The sequence below is a fragment of the Cutaneotrichosporon oleaginosum genome, assembly GCF_008065305.1.
Source record: "Cutaneotrichosporon oleaginosum strain ATCC 20508 chromosome Unknown ATCC20508_contig04, whole genome shotgun sequence".
Lineage (NCBI taxonomy): Eukaryota > Fungi > Basidiomycota > Tremellomycetes > Trichosporonales > Trichosporonaceae > Cutaneotrichosporon > Cutaneotrichosporon oleaginosum.
In genome coordinates, this window is record NW_027072173.1 from 2,452,501 (window position 1) to 2,473,804 (window position 21,304).

Below are 21,304 nucleotides of genomic sequence, written 5' to 3' on the forward strand. Positions count from 1 at the left end.
GTGTCTAGCTGACGCGCTTGTTTTGCCCGTCTCGTAGTTGTCTCTTAACTGGGCGGGATGCAAACGCGGCCAGTGGCCTGTGGACTGACGAGCGGCATGAACGGGCCAACTGTGAGCTTTCCGTCGGGCAGAAGAGGGAGGAGCAAGAGCCGCATGACTCTGGCTGGCATGCATCAGCCTGCAGCCTGCAGCCTGCAGCCTGGCTTGACCAAGGCGTACGAGGGGCCTGGGCCAAGGCTGACCCTCCGAGATTGGCCGGCCCTCCATTCAGCCTGGCATCACTGTCATGGATCACAGACTAATCCGGATAACCGTTCATGTCATGTGAGTACTGTAGTGAGCATGCATCGGGTTCCTCAATCCTCCGGCCAAGTCTCCAGGCATCCAGGTCCAGGCCTTGTGCATGCCTCCTGATGGCTGATGCTAATAAAGCAACATGACAACGCGAGTACGGCAGAACGGGGCACCAAGAGGTTGGGCACGCTGTTCGCTGTTGCTCGAACTCGTTCTGAAGCATGAAGCAGACGCGATGTCTCGGCGTCGATCCGCCAATCCGTCGATCCGTTGATTTAGCGATCCAGCGATCCAGCGTCGCCGACGCGTTTCAGCGCATCACGATCAGCGCCAGTCTCATTTCAGCATCATCTCTGATCTCTGATCGACGCGTGTCGCCCATCTCCATCGCCGCCATCTCGACCGCCTCGCGCCTCAATCGTCACACATACAATCCGGGCGACGACCACCTCCCCCGCCCCCGCCTGACACTCCCGCTCGCCACCGCTGATAACGGCAGCGGGCTGCACCACTCTGAAACCATTCATGTCTCTCGTGCCACTGTGCCTGGCATCCCGCACTCCCGCTTCCGTATGGAGGCTGTGGGCATACAGTACAGGCGTACACAGGCGGCTCGCTGTAGCATGCATCATGTATCATACGCTCGGGGCTGGCGTCAGCTGGCATACTGAGCAGAAGATGGCTTTTCAAGGTGGGCGGGAGCGTGTCGGGTCGTGCCGTGGTATGTGAGTAGGCTGAGTGAATTGCCTTGGTCTGGATTAGGAGGCGGTAGTGATAGCCTCAGAGAAGTAGAGGAGCAAGTAGAGTATTGCACGGATATCTTAATCGCATGTCCGAAGGCGACAATCGCCTGACGCTTGATACGTGTGAGACGCCGGGGGGCGACTTTATGAACACTGCCTAAGGAACAAGTCAGCCCTCGGGATTGCGAAATGTGGCTCCGTGCCAGCGAGCGGACGCGTTATGAACAACAGCATATGCGCAGCTGTCCCCGGCATCTCTGTGCCAGCAGCACCGGCACTTTCCACCGGCGACAGGCAAGGAACGCGCGCGAATCGTAAATTCGAGCAAAGGCGTCACGCGCCTCGCTCGACTCACCGCGCCGATCCCACCTCCCAGGCGCACTGCGCTGCGCGCACTACACCGCGCCTGATCCCCCGCGAGACCCATACTATACATGCCGCCGTGGCGTATTGATACAAAGCCGGTCTAGCGCCTCTAGTCGTCCGTCTTTCCGGGGGGCACGCCGCAGGGCTGCAGCATGCGCTGGTCTCAGCAATGCGCCAGCCATACACTCACCTCAATCACCTCGTACCGCTCGCGCGCTTGGCACTCGCCGTCCGCAATGGAGAGGTAGGCCAGAAGCGGCGGGTGGCCGACAATGGACGACAGCGTGTCGCGGTGCTGGTGGGTAAGCCACTCGCTGTTGTTAGCTGTGAATCGCTACATATACTGCACGCACTACTTGGTCATGTCCGCATGTCCTGTTCCAACGTAGCGCGAGTGCACTGTCATTAGAACTGGGTTGATCATACCAAAGGCGAGGGAGGGCGCACGACGACGGCGGCGGTGAGGGAAGGTGGAAGAAAACGCCTGTGCCGCTTGACGCGCGGTCTCATGCCAACTCACGCTGCTCGAGCGACGTGTTGGCGGTGTAGCGCAGCTCAGACTACGGGTCAGCCGAAACAGCTCTGAGAGAAGCTTGCGATTGACTCACCATGACGGCTGATGGATGGGCTCAAGTTGGAGGTCGGTGAATTGGTGAGGACGATCGAGAGCAATCGCGTGACGGTGGACTGGAGTTGGGTGGCGACTGAATGAGTGGAGGGTGCCACGGGGAATAAAACTCCGAAACACCGTCACAGTCACCTGGCCTGGCCTCCCCCCCCCGCCTACGGCCGCCTTGGATGCCTGTCCACCGTAGCCGCAGCAGCAGCAACATCTCGAGACCTCGAGACCTCTTACGACGACGCCGCCTTGCACTTGCACCAACACCAACCTCGTTCACATCCACAACAACAATCCGCGACATCCCTCCCCGACACTCGCCTCCCTCTTCTCAGTGAGCCTCTCCCACACGCCCACCGCCTCCGCTCGACATCGCCCGCCCCAAATCGCTGCATCAAAAGACGCCGAGTGCTGACATTCACCCACCCTTGCCCTTCCACTCTGCCGCTCCCCTTCCTTTCACCCTTCGTCATTTCCAACACATCCTCCCTTCAATCCCACCCCCCTCTCCAGCAAGAGACATCATGAATCGAGCAGGAGGTTGGTTGCACCTACACACCCACACATGCGCGCCCCATTGCGCATGCTAACGCGCAGCAGGACAGCCACGGCAATCCACCGTTCCCCCAGGCTACCGAGCCGCTCAGCCTACAGCCGCAGGCGCCAACGGCATGTTCTACGGCGGCCCTACAATGCAGAACCGCGGGACTGGCCTCATGGGGCAAGGCGCGCTCGGCGGCTTCCCTCCATCCGGCGCACTTGGTCGCAGCGGACCACCAGGCATTGGTGGACGAGGAGCGGGTGCGTGGCTTTTGTGAAGAGGGGGGCGGTGGGGGCGAGCGTTGTGAGCATTGCGAGCGTTGCGAGCGTTGCGAGCGTGAACAGCTTTGGAAGATCTTTCCCATTGTGGGATGATACAAGCTGCCTCGTGATATTATTCCCTCCACCCGCCGCCGCCGCCGCCGCCTTCCTCTCTGTCAGGCCGGTATAAGTCTGATAGCAGATCCAAATGACTTTCCCGCACTCGGAAGCCATAACCAGCACGGCAACAACTCGACATATGCCTCTCAAGCTCAGCCCAGCCAGGCCGGATCCAGTCATCTGCAGCAGCAGATGTACAACCTCCATATCGGACAAGGGCAGGGGCAAATGGACTCGATGGCGCCTCCACCGCCGCCGGGTCTGTCAGGACCTGCGGGCTCATCAAGCCAGCCGAACGGTGCCGGGGAAGGGTTGCGAGACGACTTCCCCGCATTGGGAGTAGGCGAGAAGGAGAGAGTGGGTGTTGTGATCAAGCGCACACAACTGATGCCAGATGGCCGGCGTGCTCAAGATTGGAGGAGGAGCAAACCAGCCAACTTCCCCACAGCAGTCGCTCAACGGCCCTGGCTCGTCCCATTCCGCAACCCCCGCCAACATGGGCCAGGGACCACCATCTGCCGCAGGAGAGTCATGGGCAAGGCAGTCGCCATCGCGCAACGAGCCTCTACTGCGGCAGCAGCAGGTCCAACATCCTGTACACCAGATCCTGACATCGCCCGTCGACAAGTGGGGTTTGAAGGCACTTTTGCATCAGATCCGTCAACATATGAACAAGGACGACCGCGGCATGCTCATGTTTGGGGAGGACCTCGTTGACCTCGGAGTTGATGTGGCGAGCCAAGAGTGCGTCTATCCGCAAATTGTTTCCTCGAGTCGGCCCGCACTGACGTTCCAGACCTCTGTACCAGTCGTTCGTGACACCATGGGCAGACCCGGGAAGTCAAACCCAGCCGCCGCAAATCGAGGACATGTACGTCATCCCGAGCTGTTACCACGTCGTGCCGCCACCAGTGGAAAGCAAAATGTCCAACTTCAACGAGGAGACACTCTTCTTCCAGTTCTACTCTGCGCCACAGGACATGCTACAGCTCATGGCTGCTGAGGAGCTCTACACCCGCGGATGGCGCTTCAACACAGACACGCGCGTCTGGATGCTTTCGCCTCAGCTTTCGCAGATCGACTTCCACAACGATCTCTCCCAGCACCCGCCTATCCTGCGCGGTCACTTCACCGTCTTCGACCCCGCGTCGTTCAGCAAGCGCGAGACGCACACGATAACTGGCGGCGAGGAGTACTCGGTCGAGCTCGCACACTTTGAGGCGACGCGCCGTGCGTCCGACATTGCCGCCGAGCAGGCCAAGGCGCGCAAGGAGTCGGTACGGTCACCCGAGGGAAACAGCTCTAGCATTCTGGGCTCGAACACGCAGCACTTCCAGAGCATGGCTGTGGCACACTAGGCCGCCGTATCCCGCACCTCCCTGCCTCGTGGCGTCCGTCTGTAGTTTGAGACAGCAGTGGCATCGGACGAATGCGATGCTGTTATGTGAACCAGCGTACTGTGTTTAGCATGTGCGTCTAGTCGTGTGAAGGCGTGTACTTGGTAGAAGCGGCCGAGTGGAATGGTTAATTCAGGAGCACGTGGGTGCATTAGCATTTACCGCCTTTGCCGCGCTTTGCCACTTTCCGCCCCTCCACCGCCACTTATAGCCCGGGTGGCATGTGCGTACGTCACGCGTACCCATTCCAGATTCCAGGATCACCGCGTTCATCTCTCGCACCCACTTGAGTGCGCAATCCACACTGGCCGGCCTTGGTCCACTCGTCTCACTTCTTATCACAATCACACCCCCCATAATGGACCACTACGACGACGACTACACCACGACACGGTCGACCCCCGTCGGCGCCGACGCCGAGCGCGACGATGACACTCCGCCCGAGCGCAACTCCCCCTCCTTCAGCTTCCACGAAGAACGCCGCCTCCTCAAAAGCGACGAGTACTGGCTCGCGCACAAGATCCCGCGCCTCCCCCCTCCGGCCCTCGGCACATCCCCCAGCGCATCAGTTGCGGCCCTCGACGGCCTCTCCCTCTCGCGCTACGACGAGCGCGACGACGAGCGACCGTGGAGCACCTCTCCAGCGGACGAGATGGATCCCTCGGGCGTCAAGCACCGCGATCGGATGGACGAAGATGAGCAGCTAGCTCTCGAGGAGGAGCATCGCGAGAAGATGGGCGGGGCGGCCGCAGGCGGCCTGCCGCCTGATCAGTTTGATACGGGTGAGTCACCACACTTCGTGAGGGTCCGCGCCGGCCGCGCCGGCAGCGCGTGATGCTGCGCCACACCAGATCAAGCTTCTGTGGTTGTTCTTCTTAAGAGAGTGAGGGGGTGTCGCCGCCGATCACACTCCAATCTCACCCTTTTGTTCATCCACATCGACAACTATACACCTCAGCCTCAGCGCGGACATGGTGCTGACAGAGGAACAAGTCCGCGCATTCGCCGAGTCTGGCGTAGGGAGTGAACTCGAGGCGCTGTAGTGAGTCCATCACAGTGGCGAAGGCGAGGGTGGCGACTAGCGGGCGACACCCGGCGTGTCACGACGCCTGATGGCTGACTCCAGCGCCGCGTTCTCCAAATGTCTCGCCCTGCGTGACAAGTACATGACGCTGTCGAGCCAGATGCTGGGCGACAACCCGCGCGACCGCGACGGCACGTTTGGCGGATTCCGCACCGGCACAGGCGACGTGTACGGCCTCAAGCCCGACCAGAAGCCGGCCACGTGCGAGCTGAGCGCCGACCCCAACGCTCCACAATGGCAGATGAACCCGCCCCCGCCGGCGCCACATTGGAAGTGGGAGGGCGCGCGGCCCGAGCACCAGGACGGCGAGTCGCACAAGCCCGACTCGACCACCACTCCGCAGTTTGACCTCGCGAGCGTCGAGGTCCCCGGGCCAGAGGACGCTTCCAGCGCCCACACTTTCCGGCTCAACGACGAGGGCGTGTATACTGTGTACACGACCAACGGGTACGACAAGGGCGGCGAGATCCCACTCAGCCACGTGCCCCGCCTCAAAGAGTATTACATGGACCTCGAGTATCTGCTCAACGTGTGCTCGGACGGGCCTGCCAAGTCGTTTGCTTTCCGCCGCCTCAAGTACCTCGCATCCAAGTGGAGCCTGTACGGCCTACTTAACGAGTACCAGGAGCTTGCGGACATGAAGGCCGTGCCGCATCGCGACTTCTACAACGTCCGTAAGGTCGACACGCATATCCACCACTCGGCGAGCATGAATCAGAAGCACTTGCTGCGGTTCATCAAGCGCAAGCTCCGCCGGTGCCCCGACGAGATTGTCATCCACCGCGACGGCAAAGACCTGACGCTGAGCGAGGTGTTCGAGTCGCTCAACCTGACGGCATACGACCTTAGCATCGACACGCTCGACATGCACGCGCATCAAGAGTTCCACCGCTTTGACCGCTTCAACAACCGCTACAACCCCACGGGGTCGTCGCGCCTCAGGGAGATCTTCCTCAAGACCGACAACCTCCTCAAGGGCACATACCTTGCCGAGCTCACGACCGAGCTCATCGCCGACCTCGAGCAGTCCAAGTACCAGAACTCGGAGTGGCGCGTGTCCATCTACGGCCGTAAGCCCGACGAGTGGGACAAGCTCGCCAAGTGGGTCGTCGACAACAAGCTTGTGTCGCACAACGTGCGGTGGCTCATCCAAGTGCCCCGCCTCTACGAGGTGTTCAAGGCGGGCGGGCTGGTCAACAACTTTGAGGACGTCGTCAAGAACGTCTTCAAGCCACTATTTGAGGTCACGCAGGACCCAAAGACGCACCCGGAGCTGCACATTTTCCTGCAGCGCGTAGTCGGCTTCGACTCGGTCGACGACGAGAGCAAGCCCGAGCGCAGGCTGTACAAAAAGTTCCCGACGGCGCAGGCCTGGGACACGAACCAGTCGCCCCCGTACTCGTACTGGATCTACTACATGTACGCGAACATGGCGAGCCTGAACGCATGGCGCCGTGAGCGCGGATTCAGTGAGTTCTGCGCTGTGCGGAGCTGACAGCAGACACATTCGTGCTCCGCCCGCACTGCGGCGAAGCGGGCGACCCAGACCACCTCTCCTCGGCCTTCCTTACCTCGCACTCGATTTCGCACGGCATCCTCCTCCGCAAAGTCCCTGCCCTCCAATACCTCTTCTACCTGAAGCAGGTGGGCCTCGCCATGTCGCCGCTGTCGAACAACGCCCTGTTCTTGACATACGAGCGCAACCCCTTCAAAGACTTCTTCAAGATCGGGATGAACGTCTCGCTGTCCACCGACGACCCGCTCCAGTTCCACTTCACCGCGCAGCACCTGCTGGAAGAGTACTCGTGCGCGGCACAGATCTACAAGCTCACGCCCGCGGACATGTGCGAGCTCGCGCGCAATAGCGTCGTGCAGTCCGGCTGGGAGATGCAAGTCAAGAAGCACTGGATCGGGCATAAGTGGTATCTCCCCGGCGCGGCCGGCAACGACATCCACAAGACGAACGTGCCCAACATCCGCCTCGCGTACCGCCACGCCACGCTGCTCGAGGAGCTCAACCTCATCCAGCACGGGACGCATACGCCGAGCGCGACGCCGGGGCCCATGCGGCCGAGCGTGAGCGAGCAAGGCGCCGGAGGACAGGGTATGAAGGCCGAGGGGGCCGCCGAAGCGCGGCGGCCCGTCACGCACGGCTCGACGGATCCCGGCAACCTCGGCGCCGCGGCGATGGCGCAGACGCGCAACCTTCTCGATCGCCCGTTCGCGGTCGCGCCGGGCGCGGCGGCGCTCGACGTGCGCCATAGAAAGCGCTCGATGAGCATTGCGAACCGGCCGACGCTGGGCATGAGCGCCGCCGACGAAAGCACGTCGCCGTTCACGTCGCCGTTCCACAGCCCGGTGCGCGAGAAGAGCGAGATTCCCGAGGCGCCAGGTAGCCCCACCCGGCGCTGAGTGTACGAGTTAGAGTAACACTGTATATGTATCCTTGCTTGCGCTCGTCAAATCAACAATACATAGCACGCAACAGGCATACAAAAAGACAACTCTAGTGGTGGTGGAACAAGCCGTCGGCTTCGAGGCGGCGCACAGCGTCTTCACCGAGCACGTCGCGCACGCCCGCCCACAGCTCGCGGACGGAGCGGACGGCGCGGCGCTCCGGCGCCTCCGGCGCCGGCCGGTCGTGCACGCTCATGAGCGAGTACAAGGCGGCGACTTGGTCGGCCTGGCGTCAGCGCTGCATGCCGCACACATACCTTCTGCTCGAGACAGTCGATCACCTCCTTGAGGTGGGCGGCGAGCACGTGCCGCTTCGCGACGGCGCTCGCCGCGTCCAGCACCTTGTACTGGTCGGCGAGCTCGACGTAGATCGTTTTGTAGTGCGCAAAGTCGGCTTCGAGTTCGCCGATGACGCGCGACAGCACCGTTGCGGGCGGCACGTCGGCGCCGTCAAGTATCGCGCGCACGCCGCCGAGCGCGGGCTGCGTCGGTTGCACCGGGAGCGAGCGGGCGCTGCCGCCCGACGCGACTCGGTTCGTGCTGCCGCCAGATGCGACGCGGTGAGTGCCACTGCCGCTAGAGGTCACTCTGTGCGTGCCACCCGTCGTCACCCGGTGGCCACTGCCACCGGACGCGACTCTACTGCCGCCAGACGGCATCCGCGCCACATTGGGCGCCGGAGCCTCCACAAGCGCCTGATAGCGGCGCGACTTGCGCATCTCCTCGCGCGGCGACGGCGGGCGGCGCTGCGAGAAGAACGACATCTCGTCCTCGGCGCGGATGGACGGGAACGGGGACGCCGGGCCCTCCATCCGCCGGCTCGACGAGCCCGAGTGGTTGGGCGTCGCGTCCGTCCTGTCCTGTCGCCGCTCCCTGCGCTGTTCGCGCTCGGCGCGCAGCGCGGCGGGCGAGGGGCCGTCGTGGCGCTCCGCGACGTAGATCATCGTCGCGGGCTCGTCGTCGACGGGAGGAGCGGCCGGCTCACGGGCCGGACGGAAGGCGTCGACCGCGGCTTGGCTCGCGCGCGACGGCACGCGGTCGGGAGCGCGGATGTCCGTGGCTTGGCTTGCGCGCGAGCCCGGTCGGCGGACGGGGGTGGGCGAGCGCTGGGCGTCGGCGTCGCGCTCGTCCTCGCTTTCGTTGGCTACGCGCGCAGCCTTAGCCGAGGGCGGGAGTATCGTGACGTTTGGTGCGCCGGCGGCGTGGACTCCCTGGCGGAACTGCGAGGGGAGGTCGGTCTGCGTGGCGCGCTCGGTGCCGCGCTCGCGGGCGCCCGCGTCGGCGTTGGGGCTGGCGCTGACTCGCGCCGTGTCCTCGGCGAGGTCGAGCGCCTCGACGCGCATGCTGCGCTGCGAGCGCGCGCTGGTGCGTGCGAGGAGGCCTTGTTCAGCGACCTCGTTGAGGCGGGCGATCTCGCGCGTAAGCCGCTCGATGTCACTCTTGATGGCGGCGAGGTCGTCGCGCACGTCCGTGTCACGCATGCGGCGGAGCTCGGCAATTGCGGCCTTCTGCGCCTCGAGCTCGGCACTAAGGCGCGCAATGTGGGCACGGAGAGTTGCCACTAGCTCCTCCAGCGCGGCTTTCTCACTCAGCACCTCGGCGAGGCGAGCATCGCCGCCCGCCTGCATCTCCGCTACCTCCTCACGGGCGCTGGCGCATTCGGCCTCGAGCTCGGCGACAGCTTCGCGGGCGCGGGCCCACTGAGCCTCAAGCTCGGCAATGCGCTGAGTCGCGACGCCCTTCTCATTCTGCAGTGCGCGGATGTGCGCCTGAAGGCTTGCAAGCGCGCTGGGTACGCCAGCACCGGCCGTGAGCGGCGCGGCATTCTTATCGATTTCGCCGAAGCCGGGGCCCTTTGCGGGCGTTGCAAGCAGCCCCGTCACTCCCGTCATTCCCGTCAAGTCAAAAGTCCTGTCGCGGCGGCCGGGTGACGGCTGCACCACCGGCACAAGGTATGGCGCTTTGTACTGCCCTTTCTTGTACGGGCGCTCAGGCTGATACTGGGACTGGTTGTGAAGCCCCGTGTCCGCGAGTGGGCGGCGTGAGTCGGGACGGTATGTTTGAGCCTCGCTCAGGGGATGGTTTGAACCCGTGCCATCGCCGCTCGACTTGGATGAGGCGGCGGAAACAGTCCGGCTCTGCGGCGGCGACGGGAGCGGGTCGTTCCGACCAAGCGAAAAGGACAGATTGGGAAGCTGGTGCAGGGAGGGGCTGGGAGAGCGCGGCGATGCGGCGCGGAACGGCGACGCAGGCTTATTGATGATACGCTGGGAGTCAGATGGTCCTGCATGGCGGCGTACCTCCTCCTCCATGGCTCGGGTGAGCTGGCCGACGAGGCGGCCGAGCGAGCGGTCAGGGTCAAACTCTCCGGCCTGGTGCTCGCGGCGAGTCGGGTTGTTGAAGACGCTTGCACCAAGAGTAGCCGCGCTAACATGGTGCCCGTCAGTCGAAGTAGGGGAGGCGCCAATGCCCGCGCTCGCGAGAGACGCAGCGAAGGACGGGTGGCGGCCTGGACGGCGGGGAGTCTCGTCAAACGTCAAAGAGGGACGATAATCGTGCACTGCGGCGGAACGAGGAACGCCTACTGTCGATACAGAAGAGTGCGAGGCAAAGGATGTCGACGGGTTTGATGCACTGAGCGACAGCGTAGAGAGGTCGTGGTCGAGAGTACTCTCGAGCCGCTGACGCTCCAGGTCGGTTCTGCTGAAGGGGATGGGCGGAGCGCCGTTCATGATGGCGAAGCCCTCAGGCTACGGTGCAAGATGGGATTAAGGAGATGGATGATGGGGGAGGTGAAAAGCACTCGGGCTCGATGGAGGGCGAGGAGTGTTGTGCTTGAGGGTTGAGAGAGTGAGAGAGCTGGAGGATCTCGCGACTGTCTTTGTTTGGTGTGACCTCACTTCCCATGTTGCCACGTGACAACGGACCCAAAAACATAATTCATACCCCCCCCGGGATAAACAGGATAACATATCTAGCTATTCCAGTTACAACCGGCCTGAATCAAACTACAGAGGTCCAAGGGGTCCATTGCTGTCACTTGACTTGCGCCCAATGCTCAGATCAGACATGGCCTTCGTCGGTGTCTCTTCCTTGAACGGGGACTCGATGCCGCTGGAGGGCGACTTGGTCGGGGATGAGCTGCCCGATTTGACTGGCGACTTGGGTCGCTCCGGCTTCTGCTGAGGGGACTTTGACTCGTCAAGAGTATGCTCAGACTCTTGCAGAGGCGACTTTGACTCCTTGAAGGGCGAATCAATCGGCATGCTGCCCATGCCGTATCTCGTCGAACCAGCCATGTTGAGACCACTACCAACGGGCGGGCTGGACATGGGGGGGCTTGCAAGCGGCTGTGTCGAAAGCGACTCAGAAGAGCGATCCGGCACGGGAGGCAGGTCGCGATCCATGGACGTGGCAAGGTTGGGGGCGGTCTGCGTACCCGAGGGGCCAGCCTCAGCCGGCCGCTCGGCAGGAGGTACAACGTTTGGATGATCTGGGATGTCCCTGATCGCTTCCTGCGCTGTCTTCCAAGCCTCCAGGTTCTGTCGGCACCACTCGCGGTGAATCGTCGAGAGCTGGATCGCGAGTGTCTTGAGATCGGCCACCTTCTGTCTCTGGAAGCGGTCTAGGTCGGCCTGGAGAGTCGTCGACGCGTATTTCAGATCCTGCGCGGACGCCTGCAACGAATCTTCGAGCTGGTGTTAGCTTACCCCAACTGACCGACTTCTCCCTACTCACCTGCGAGATATTGTCGCGGGTCTTGCCTATGTTTGCACGACGTGTCGCCTCCGGATCCACGTCCATCATGCCGCTGAGTGAGTGCTTGACAGCCGAGAGCAGGCCGAAACTGTTACCCTGCCGGCGTGCTGTGGGACGTGGGCTAGGCGGCTGGAGGTTTGACCCACTCGGCGTCGAGCTTGTGCCCGCACTACCCTCGTTGTTGTCAGGGGCAGACTTGTTTGGGGTAGCAGGTGCACTAGAGTGGAAGCTGCCACCGCGCTCAAGGGCCTCCTCAAGACGGCGAGATTCCCGCTCCGATGCCTCAAGCAGCTCCAGCTTGTCGCGCTGCGTATCCAGCGCCTCCTGCACAAGCTCGTACTGGACGTGCTTTTGATGCCGGAACGACAGGCGGGAGCGGATGAGCTGAGCGAACTGAGTGTACGTGTGCAATGGCTCTGTCACGTGCGTTTCCCACTCCTTCATGAGCTCGGTCGTGGCGAGGTAATCGGTGTCGACAGCCTGGCCAACTTTCTCGATAGCAGTTGCCAGTTCCCCCTTTTCGCTCAGAGAAAAGCCATTCCACTGGGCGCCGAGCTCGCTCATATCTGTTGCGTGCTCACTCCAGCGCTTGGCCACGCGGCGGTTGACCTTTTCCATGTTGCCTTGAAAGTGCTGGTGGAACTTGTCGGTAAACTGCTCGCTTTCGAAGAACCGCTGGTCCGGCCGATGCAAGGGGTGCGTGGGCGACGGGTTGGGAAGTAGATGGTGCGCGATATACGCAGTCGACGACGTACTCTCTCCGTCCTCATCCTGGTCCTGGAATGTAGGGTTGTGCGAGGGCGCATGCAGCGGGTTCTTCGGAAGGAGACTGACCGGCGGTGAGTGAAGCACCTCATTCTGCAGTTAGCTAGCTGTCATGTTCGGGAGCTCTCACCCATGAAACGCCATCTTCAAGGAAGCGGTGGAAGACGTGGTCGCCCCCGAGTATAGGGTGCCGGACGACGCGGCGCAGGAAGTCCTCGAGAAGGCGCTTGCGGCGCGCAATCGTCGTTGCATCCTCTTTAGTCTTGGACTGACCCTTGACGGCGTAGTCGGTGAGGCTCTGCTTGGAGGGGATGGGAGGGATAATGAGCACGGGGTACAGGCCCTGGAGCGCTTGGTGCAGGCTAAGGAAGGCAGAGTATCGCCTGCGGGTGGTATATGTCTGCTGTTAGCACAGTCGCACGGCAATGACTCACGCCCAGGCGGATCACATAGGTGATGTAGCTCGACTTCCCGCCCTCAGTAGTCTTGTACGCATCAACGATGCTGATGTCGTCACCGCGAGCAATCTGGCGATCGCGCTCGCAGCAGAAGTCAGTCTTAGGCTGAGGCCCGGCAAGACGCGACGTTCCCCGTGGCGGCTTGGCCGGATCGGGAAACGACGCGCGCTGGGTCGGCGGCGGCGAGCTGCTGGTAAGGAGAGAAGAGCTGCGTCTGTGGGCGGTCGACGAGGTGTTGGAAGGAGTGCGAGACAGTGGGGGGGATGTCGCGGGGCTGGCGTCGGGCTCAGTGACAAAGGGGTTTGAGACTGGGTCCTCCATGATGGAGGGAGTGAGCGACGGCAACGGTGGGAGATGCTGTGAAGGCGAGGATGGATGGCGATGAGCGCAGTCGCGGCGGGGCGGCGAGGGCGGAGGCAGTCAGCGGCCAGCGTCATGCCACCTCACTCTGTATACCACCATAGCTCCCAGGCACCACTCTACCTCCTGGCGTATCAAAGACACGTCACTCGTCCGGTGACGCCGCGCGTACGCTTGCTTGTCTCTCGCGCATCATCGACTTCCTCCAGCCTCAACAACACCCTCGGCATCTCCATCCCCCTTCATCCTCTGACAACCATGGCAGCGACGGCAAGCCAGATTGGCTTCGACTTTAGCAATTACGCGCGTAACGAGTTCCTTGGCGCGCGTACGGCTCTTCCCAAGGGTAAGTCCATCACCTACACCTCGGTGGGACCTCTTGTGAGCTGACAACAGCGACATCGACGGGTACTACCATTGTCGGCCTCAAGTATGGAGGTGGAGACTCTGGTGAGGAGGAGGGCATCTGCCTCGGTGCCGACACGCGTGCGACTGCTGGACCGATCGTGGCGGACAAGAACTGCGAGAAGGTGTGTTCATCTGATGCCGTCTGGCAGTCGACAGCTGGCCTATTGAACCTCTCTCACACCAGATTCACTACCTCACCCCCTCCATTCGCTGCTGCGGAGCAGGAACCGCCGCCGACACTGAGTATGCTTCCGGTGCGAGCGCAGCTAACCAGCAGATATGTTACGAACCTGATGTCCTCGAACCTGGAGGTTGGTCTCTGATGGAGGGCCCGTTGAGCTTCGACTAACGCCAGCTTCATGCCCTCTCGTCCGGGCGACCAGCGCGTGTGGTGACAGCCATGACGATGCTGAAGCAGTACCTGTACCGGTTGGTTCGCTCACACCGCCCAAGCTGACAGCAGCTACCAGGGACACATTGGCGCATACCTTGTTGTCGGTGGGGTCGACGCGACTGGCCCACACCTCTTCACAGTGCACGCGCACGGCAGCACTGACAAGCTGCCATACGTGACCATGGGCTCTGGTTCGCTGAATGCTATGGCCGTCTTCGAAGCCAGCTACAAGGAGCACATGACGCGCCAGGAGGCGATCGACCTTGTCGCCCGCGCCATTCGCTCGGGTGTGTTCAACGACCTGGGCTCGGGTTCGAACGTGGACGTGTGCGTCATCAACTCGAAGGGCACGGAGATGCTGCGCAACTATGAGATGCCCGTGAGGACTGTCCCACCGAGGAGAGCTGACAGAAGAACGAGCGTGGGATCAAGTCGCGCAACTACAAGTTCAAGCGCGGAACAACGGCATGGCTCAAGGAGAATGTCCGCGACCTCATTGTCAGCGAGGAGGTGGCGACTGTCGGCGCAGGCAAGGCGCAGCCCGGGTTTACCGACAAGGGGGTCGCTACCGGCGGGGTGGGCGGTGCCGAGGGCATGGACTTGGATGTGTAGCGCAGTCAATACAGATAGATGCATGTGTATGAGAGAGAGGTCGGAGAGCGTTGGCGGGCATCTTCTTTATAGAAGTTGCTGCTGGGCAAACGCGTACGTTCAGTGTCGTCGCATTTGGGCGGTCTGACGACACCCACCGTGCTCAACCTCGTTGTACAGCTGCAATTATATGATACAACATGTCTATTGCTACGAGACCTCTTAGAAGTCATACACGTCGCCTCCCTGTGCCGCGCCGCCCGCGGGCGCGCCCGCTCCAAAGCCGTCGCCATAGGGGTCGTAGCCGCCCGTAGCCTGCGGTGCGGCCTCTGGGCCCATCCCCATCTCGATGTTGCGCGCCTGATCCTGGAATTGCTTCTTGACATTGAGGGTCTGCGTGATGAGCAGCTGGCATGCGCGCTTCAGTGCGTCCGCAGGATTCGAGCGCTCGTCTGTCTGGATCTTGATGGTGATCACGTTCTCCAGCGGATGCGGCACCTTGTATCCGGCGAAGAGGACAGTTGGATCGAGCAACAGTTGTCTATGGTCAACCCCATCTGCGAAGTGCCAAGGCCGGTAGCACTCACGCTCGCAACATGTTCCCCAGTGTGTGGTCTTGCGCGCGCACGACAACCGTCGCGGCATTGGGAATCTTGGGGTCTTCCGTGATCGTGAGGCTGAAGTCAGCTCGGCGCCGTTACATTCGCCGTGAGAGAAGGTGGTGAACTTGCATGCAAGTCGCCGATCCACCATCTCCGCTATACTCACCGCTTCTCATCATCCTGAAGCAACCACGTCTCGATACGATTAGGCTGGTTAATGCGCCCCGACATCTATCGTAAGCTCAGGTTCTCGATGAATGAGGAAGAATAGGATGGATCATTGTGGTCAACGGTTTCTCGGCAGAGGCTGGACGCCGAAGCGAACGTCTTTTCCGTGGATTGACAGATTATAATAGTTGTGTCTAATCATGTGTGCGGTTTGGAGATGATGAAGAGACTCACATTGTGTGATTGAGGGCAAGATGAAGCAGTAGGTGATGATGAACTCGGGAGTTGCGCGAGTTCAAGGCAACGAGGGCGTGAGGGTGGAGGAGTTTGGTCCCGTGGATGGATTTAATCCCGCGCGTCTCTCACCAAAGTCAAAGTTGGACGACCCCAAGTTGCTCTTAACGCTGGCTGATCCTCACATCCTTCTTCTCTCCATCATTCATCTTTCTCTCACGCTTCGTTCCCATCTCCCCCTCTCCTCATCTCCTTCATCCCATCTCCTCTTCTCCTCCTTCTGTCTCCTCTCCCTCCCTTTGTACACTTTCTTTTCCCGCGTTCGTTCCATTTCTCCCCCCTTTCCTCACAGTGAGTCTCGCTCCTCCCCACCTTCATGAAGAAATATATGTTGGCACCAGTCTTACCGTTATCGAGGGGACAAACATTCGCGCACCGCAATATACGCAGCGGGCGCCTGATACATCCACCCAGCTTCATTATCTTTCGAGACTTAAGCTAACGGACAGATTATTCGTAGTCCTATGCTCTTGATGAATGCTTGCTCTGAGTCAACTCATGTTCCACTTGTGCCCTTTGCCGCCGCTGCTCTTGCTTGATTGACTCAGTAACGGCAGCATTCATGCAATATTACAAACAGCAAAAGTTCAGATTATCCTACCACGCTCTGTGCCTGTGCCAGCAGCGCGGCCGCCTTGTTTTTCTCTCCGCCAGTAACACCCAATCCGTCCAGTATCCGCAGATCGGGGCATTTGTCAAACACGACACCACGGTAGAACAGCCGGCGCGAGTACCACTCGTCCGGCAGCTGCTGGCGGTACTGTGCGTCGCGAGCGGCCCAGGTCGCGTCCGTTGCCCCGGCGCCACGTACCTCCTTCTTCTCCTTCCCATCCTTCTTCGCGGGCATGAGAATCGGGAGATAGAAGCTCAACGTGGCGGGGTTCATGCGCAGGTCGAGCTCCTCGAGCCGCTCGAGCCCCGTGAGCCCTCGCACCGCGTTCCCTCTCGCGCCGAGGCGGCAGCCCACAGCCATGAGCTTGGTGAGGCGCTTGAGGCCAGCCAAGTCGTCCAGCGTCTCGATAAAGTTGTAGTTCACGTTGAGGACGCGGAGGTTCGGGGCATGCGTGGCCAAGCCCGTCGGCCAGGTAGACAGCTGGCACGCGATGGCTTCGAGATACACGAGGCTGTACGCGGGCGTCGCGAGGAAGTCGGGCGGCAGCGCGTTCCCGCTCACGTACAGCCGCTTCGCGGCCTGGATGTCCTCGGGCGTGAGAGCGAACGCCGCTACATCCTGGCTTCGCACGGAAAGGTTCTCGATGCGATGCCCACCGGCACCGCTGCGGGTCAGGCCTGGGAGGGCGTTGTTGTCGGCAAACAGCGTGCGCAGGCGCGGGAAGAGCGACAAGTCGAGGCTCGTCAGTCCGTTGTCCGAGACGCGCAGTATCCGGAGGTTGTTCATCGGCGATGTGGGCTCAAGATACACCAGCGCGTTCGCGTCCAGCTTGAGGGTCGTCAGACTCTTGAGCCGTTCCAGCCCGCGAATGCTCCGAATCTTGTTGCGCGAGAGGTCAAGCGACTCAAGGCTCTCCCACTTAGCGTTGGAGAGGTCGAGCTCCTCAATCGCATTACCCGCAACGCTGAGTTTGACGAGGCAGTCGATGCCCATTATCCCACTCAGGTCGGTGACCTGGTTGTTGTCGATGACAAGCTCGCGCAGATGGTGCAGACAGTCGAGCTGGGACACCGAGACAAGCTGGTTGCGCGAAATGTCCAGGAAATGCAGGTTACGCAGGTGACTCACGCTCGTCAAGCTCGTCAGGTGGTTGCCAGCAACGCGCAGCGTGCGCACTGAGCTCGGGACGCCGGAAAGGTAGTCGATCTGGTTGTCGTCCAGGACAGCCTCGTCGAGGCGCGGAAGGAACTCCTTGAGACGCGCCAGACTCTCCACCCCCTTATTTGAGAGGTCGATGGTCCGCAAGTTCTCCCAGTGTGGTTCGAAGGGCTGAACGTCGGTGAGGAGCTGCACGAGGCGATCGTGCGCGACGCCAAATGAGCACTCGGTGAGGAAAGTCTGGTCGGCCCCCCCGCCTCTCCTGAACGAGCGGAACGATCGAAGGGTATTAATGGGAACCGTAGAGTCCGCCTGTTCCTCTGTCACGTCCGATACCTCTTGATGCCGTCCATGGGCTGCGGCGGACGAGGATACCGACGACGAAGTTGACCTGGCAGGCTTAGAAGGCGAAGGGTCGGGCATGTCGTCGTCATCGTCATCGTCATAGTCGACATCCGTTATCTGCAGGTTCGCCATCCCGTCCAGCGCCTGCTGAATGCGGCGCGTCCGCATACTGGGGGCGATCGAGCTCTCCTCCATTATGTCGGTACGCTCGTACCGCTCAAAGCGACCCTTGCCGTCTACGCGAGACCACTCTGCGCGTTCGGCCTCTATGTGCTGTGCGATCACGTAGCCGTCAGAGAACGAAACGGAGCGGCGGTTTGAACCGGAGGACGGAGCAGCAGACGCCTCGCGTCCCCGAGCCGGGGTCAAGTCCGCGTGCCATGCTGCACGCTTTTTTATCGCGCTCACGGGCGTCGACCCGTTGGCGTTTCGCAGCGCCGAGCGGAGTGGCATCGGTGTGCCGTGGGCGGGAGCAGAAACGGAGTGGTTCAGTCCAGGCCGAGCGCGCGGCGTCTCCTGAGGATCGTCCCTATCGATTGAGTCCAAGGCGTACTTCTCGGGCGAGGATGACGGCGAGGACTGCTCCCGATCCGGAGAGCGGAAACCCTTCTCAGGTGACGAAAAGCCCTTCTCCGGTGAGGACATATCTCTTTCCGGCGAGGACATGTCCCGCTCTGGCGAGGAAAGGGGAAATCCTCTGTCGAGAGACGAAGGCGAGTCGCGCTCACCCGAGAAAGGTGGGATCGCGCGACGCTCCGGCGACGAGCTTGGGCGAATACTCGGTGATGTTGTGTCGAACCCGGCAAACACGTCCTGGCTTTCGTCGCTTATTCTCTGACTCTCGGCGCCCTCGGAGACGCGGGTGAGCGCGCCACGCGGTTCCCGAACCCAGCGGTGTGTCTCTTGGTCGTAAATCATCTTGCCGATACGATTGGGGACAACCCCCTGCACATCCCCGGGGCGGATCATGGTCATGTGCGTAGGGGTGGGATCCTTTGGCCCGCGGTGCTTGACAAACGAGGTCGACATCGTTGTCGCAGTCGCCACTGTCGTGGCGGAGACGAAACGATTCAGGTCGTCGACGTTCACAGGCCGCCCAGCGCCCTCAAGCATTTCCCGTTGAGCTGAAGGGCCAATGGCAATGTCAGAGGTGGCTGTCCCACTCCGAGAGTTTAGCGCTGCCTCAGAGAGCGAGCTCCCAGGAACATTGGTCTGCTGTCCGCTCGCCTTCCAAGAGAAATCGTGTCGTGGAATGTGGCTCTCAGCCTCAGATGACATATCGGCGTTGATGCGGGATGACACCCGTGACGACTCCGAAAGCACTGCTTCCTCGTTCCGCGGTGAGCTGTCGGTTGGCATGTCAGTCGTGGTTGTGGGCGAGACGACGCGGCTCTTGATGCGAGACATCATGTCCTCGGCACGGTGGAGGTAGTTGGACGACGCAGTTGAGGGGTTCGACTTGACCACCGGCTCGAGCTCGGGCGACGGGGACGGCTGGGCATAATTGAAGCTAGGGCCGGCGACTGTAGTCAGTTTCGTCGTCCCTTTTGGATACACTCACTGTCGCCGAGCACGCTGTGGTCATCAGTCCAAGCGGCGCTACCGCTCCTTCCACTCCTCGAGTCGGATGCTGACGTGGACGAGAAATCGGGATCGGTGACACGGATGCGCTCCAGCATGGCAGATCCTTGGGCGCGCCAATCGCGGAGCGCAGCGGGCCCCCTTGGCTCGGGACGGGCCAGCTTGATACGCTTCGAACTATGCGAGTCAGATGTCGCTGACTCCGGTGTCAGGGAGTTGGAGTAGGATGCGGAGCGATGCACCTCTGGCGTGTTAGAGGCCTCGGGAGACCAATTGCGCAGCTCCTCGCGGCGAGGGAGAGTGCTGCCCGCAGGCGGGCTCGCATGATTGCCGAGCGAGTCGACCATCGCAGAGAGGTGCTCGCGAGTGTAAGTGTCGTAGCCATTGCGGAAAAGACGGAGCGGAAGATTGGAGGATGCAGGTTGCGCTCGCATTGTCGAGTGCGAGGGCTCTCCGCCCGCCAGCGGGGCTAACGATGGCTCAAAGATAGGCGTCTCTGACCTGTCAAGGTCGGACATGTCGCGAGCGCTGCCCACAGGGGCAGAAAACTGGAAGGGGTACTTCCTAGGAACGCCAGCCTGAACCTCTGCCGCCTCTTCACGCTGGAGTGCTGACTCATTCCGAGAACCAGTGCCACGCATGCGCGTGGTTCCGGGCTGAGACTTGACCTCGCGGATGCGTGTGGTTCCGGTCTGCGAATCGGTCTCGACATCGCGCTCGTCGCGTGTGGAGTCCTCGTCATAAGGGTTAGTCGGGTAGTTGCTGCTATCATTTGGGATGGATGGGTGGTGGGTGTTGTCGTACGGGATTGTGGGCTGGTTTGTGTCGTCGTAGGAATGCGTGGGCCCGGTTTCGTCGAAACGGTGCGTTGCCTCCTCTGGAGTCTCGTCGTGCACCGCAGGCAGAAGCAAAGATGAGTGATTGTGCTCCAGACTCATGTCCGCCTCGACATGTGGCGCAGGTGTGGGGGCTCGGCTCGAATTGGTCGTTGTGGAGAAGGAGTTGTCAGAAGGCGTGATGCTCTTACTAAGTCGCGAGGGACAGGCGGGAGTGTACTGGTGTGATGCCCGGCGACCTTCCGAGCCAGAGCTTGGAGTGGAGCCAGACCAATGCGGAGACAATGACGGTCCTCGCGGCGTGGAGTGCGATGCTATCTCAGGAGCGAGGGGCGCCGACTGCGATGAGGTGGCCACCACGACACTCGGCGACTCGGACGATGACGACTCGAGGGTTTCCCGCTCGATGACTGAACGAGGAGGGGAAGAAAGTGGCGATGTGGATCCTAGCCTTGATGGATCCTCCTCCTCAAGAGTCGCCATGGGCGAGGAGGGTGGCTCAAACATCTTTTCCAGAGGCAGAGCGCTGAACATGTCCCTGTTGACGAACGCATTGCGGGGAAACGCCTTTCCGTGTGTCTCTTCGCCGTCCTTGACCACGAACGTACCCTTCTCGCTGCTCGGTGCAGGGGCCGAGACGCTGCGCGTGCTTCGCACGCTTGACTTGAGATTGCGTTCAGTGTCTCTGCCATCATCTGAGCTTGCACTCGTCGGGGGTGACAGCATGCCGCTAGCGTTGCGCACGTAGGGGTTCGAGGGCGAGCGTCCTTCAGGCAAACTCATCACGGATCCGCGCCGCGCGGGAAGGGCGCGTGCGGCGCTACCATGGCCTAGCGAACGGAGCGAGCCGCGCTTGTTGTGGACGCTGCCGCGGATAATGGACTCGTTGGGAACTGGGGTGGAGGGTGGTGAGGGGGATGTCTCTACCCACTCCTCTCCGAGCTCATCTGTCTGCCATGCTGGGGCGGACATGGTGACAAGCGACCGTTGAGGTGGACGTTGGATGCTGATGTTGGAGGAGCTGATGGGACGCGGGAGGATACGATACGTTGGTGAATGTTGTGCGGGGGGTGGGGAAGTCAGTCGCGCCC

The 21,304-nt window shown here is 61.5% G+C and overlaps 8 protein-coding genes across 8 annotated transcripts; 3 read left to right on the top strand and 5 right to left on the bottom strand.

The window, feature by feature from the left end:
* Positions 1–1,512: 1,512 nt before the first annotated feature.
* COLE_05417 (uncharacterized protein) lies at positions 1,513–1,767 on the bottom strand (the record flags this gene model as incomplete). The annotated part of the gene is made up of 3 exons (XM_018419941.2): positions 1,513–1,560; positions 1,594–1,717; positions 1,757–1,767. 3 exons carry the CDS (start codon positions 1,765–1,767, stop codon positions 1,513–1,515), a joined length of 183 nt encoding a protein of 60 aa, XP_018275562.2.
* A 926-nt stretch (positions 1,768–2,693) lies between these two features.
* Positions 2,694–4,301, top strand: COLE_05418 (uncharacterized protein; the record flags this gene model as incomplete). The annotated part of the gene is made up of 4 exons (XM_018424422.2): positions 2,694–2,823; positions 3,026–3,300; positions 3,338–3,687; positions 3,740–4,301. The coding sequence occupies 4 exons, from the start codon at positions 2,694–2,696 to the stop codon at positions 4,299–4,301; spliced, it is 1,317 nt and encodes a 438-aa protein (XP_018275563.2).
* A 397-nt stretch (positions 4,302–4,698) lies between these two features.
* On the top strand, positions 4,699–7,836 carry COLE_05419 (uncharacterized protein; the record flags this gene model as incomplete). Its single annotated transcript, XM_018424423.2, has 4 exons — positions 4,699–5,122; positions 5,334–5,382; positions 5,467–6,893; positions 6,926–7,836. The coding sequence occupies 4 exons, from the start codon at positions 4,699–4,701 to the stop codon at positions 7,834–7,836; spliced, it is 2,811 nt and encodes a 936-aa protein (XP_018275564.1).
* A 94-nt stretch (positions 7,837–7,930) lies between these two features.
* Positions 7,931–10,613, bottom strand: COLE_05420 (uncharacterized protein; the record flags this gene model as incomplete). Its single annotated transcript, XM_018426999.2, has 3 exons — positions 7,931–8,107; positions 8,139–10,148; positions 10,182–10,613. The coding sequence occupies 3 exons, from the start codon at positions 10,611–10,613 to the stop codon at positions 7,931–7,933; spliced, it is 2,619 nt and encodes an 872-aa protein (XP_018275565.1).
* A 276-nt stretch (positions 10,614–10,889) lies between these two features.
* On the bottom strand, positions 10,890–13,184 carry COLE_05421 (uncharacterized protein; the record flags this gene model as incomplete). Its single annotated transcript, XM_018424424.2, has 4 exons — positions 10,890–11,576; positions 11,620–12,498; positions 12,536–12,805; positions 12,840–13,184. 4 exons carry the CDS (start codon positions 13,182–13,184, stop codon positions 10,890–10,892), a joined length of 2,181 nt encoding a protein of 726 aa, XP_018275566.1.
* Positions 13,185–13,481: 297 nt separating this feature from the next.
* On the top strand, positions 13,482–14,637 carry COLE_05422 (uncharacterized protein; the record flags this gene model as incomplete). Its single annotated transcript, XM_018420548.1, has 7 exons — positions 13,482–13,569; positions 13,620–13,753; positions 13,816–13,874; positions 13,909–13,942; positions 13,987–14,060; positions 14,095–14,404; positions 14,440–14,637. The coding sequence occupies 7 exons, from the start codon at positions 13,482–13,484 to the stop codon at positions 14,635–14,637; spliced, it is 897 nt and encodes a 298-aa protein (XP_018275567.1).
* Positions 14,638–14,838: 201 nt separating this feature from the next.
* On the bottom strand, positions 14,839–15,449 carry COLE_05423 (uncharacterized protein; the record flags this gene model as incomplete). The annotated part of the gene is made up of 3 exons (XM_018424425.2): positions 14,839–15,157; positions 15,204–15,293; positions 15,385–15,449. The coding sequence occupies 3 exons, from the start codon at positions 15,447–15,449 to the stop codon at positions 14,839–14,841; spliced, it is 474 nt and encodes a 157-aa protein (XP_018275568.1).
* Positions 15,450–16,272: 823 nt separating this feature from the next.
* Positions 16,273–21,185, bottom strand: COLE_05424 (uncharacterized protein; the record flags this gene model as incomplete). Its single annotated transcript, XM_018421015.2, has 2 exons — positions 16,273–19,319; positions 19,358–21,185. The coding sequence occupies 2 exons, from the start codon at positions 21,183–21,185 to the stop codon at positions 16,273–16,275; spliced, it is 4,875 nt and encodes a 1,624-aa protein (XP_018275569.1).
* Between the last annotated feature and the right edge of the window lie 119 nt (positions 21,186–21,304).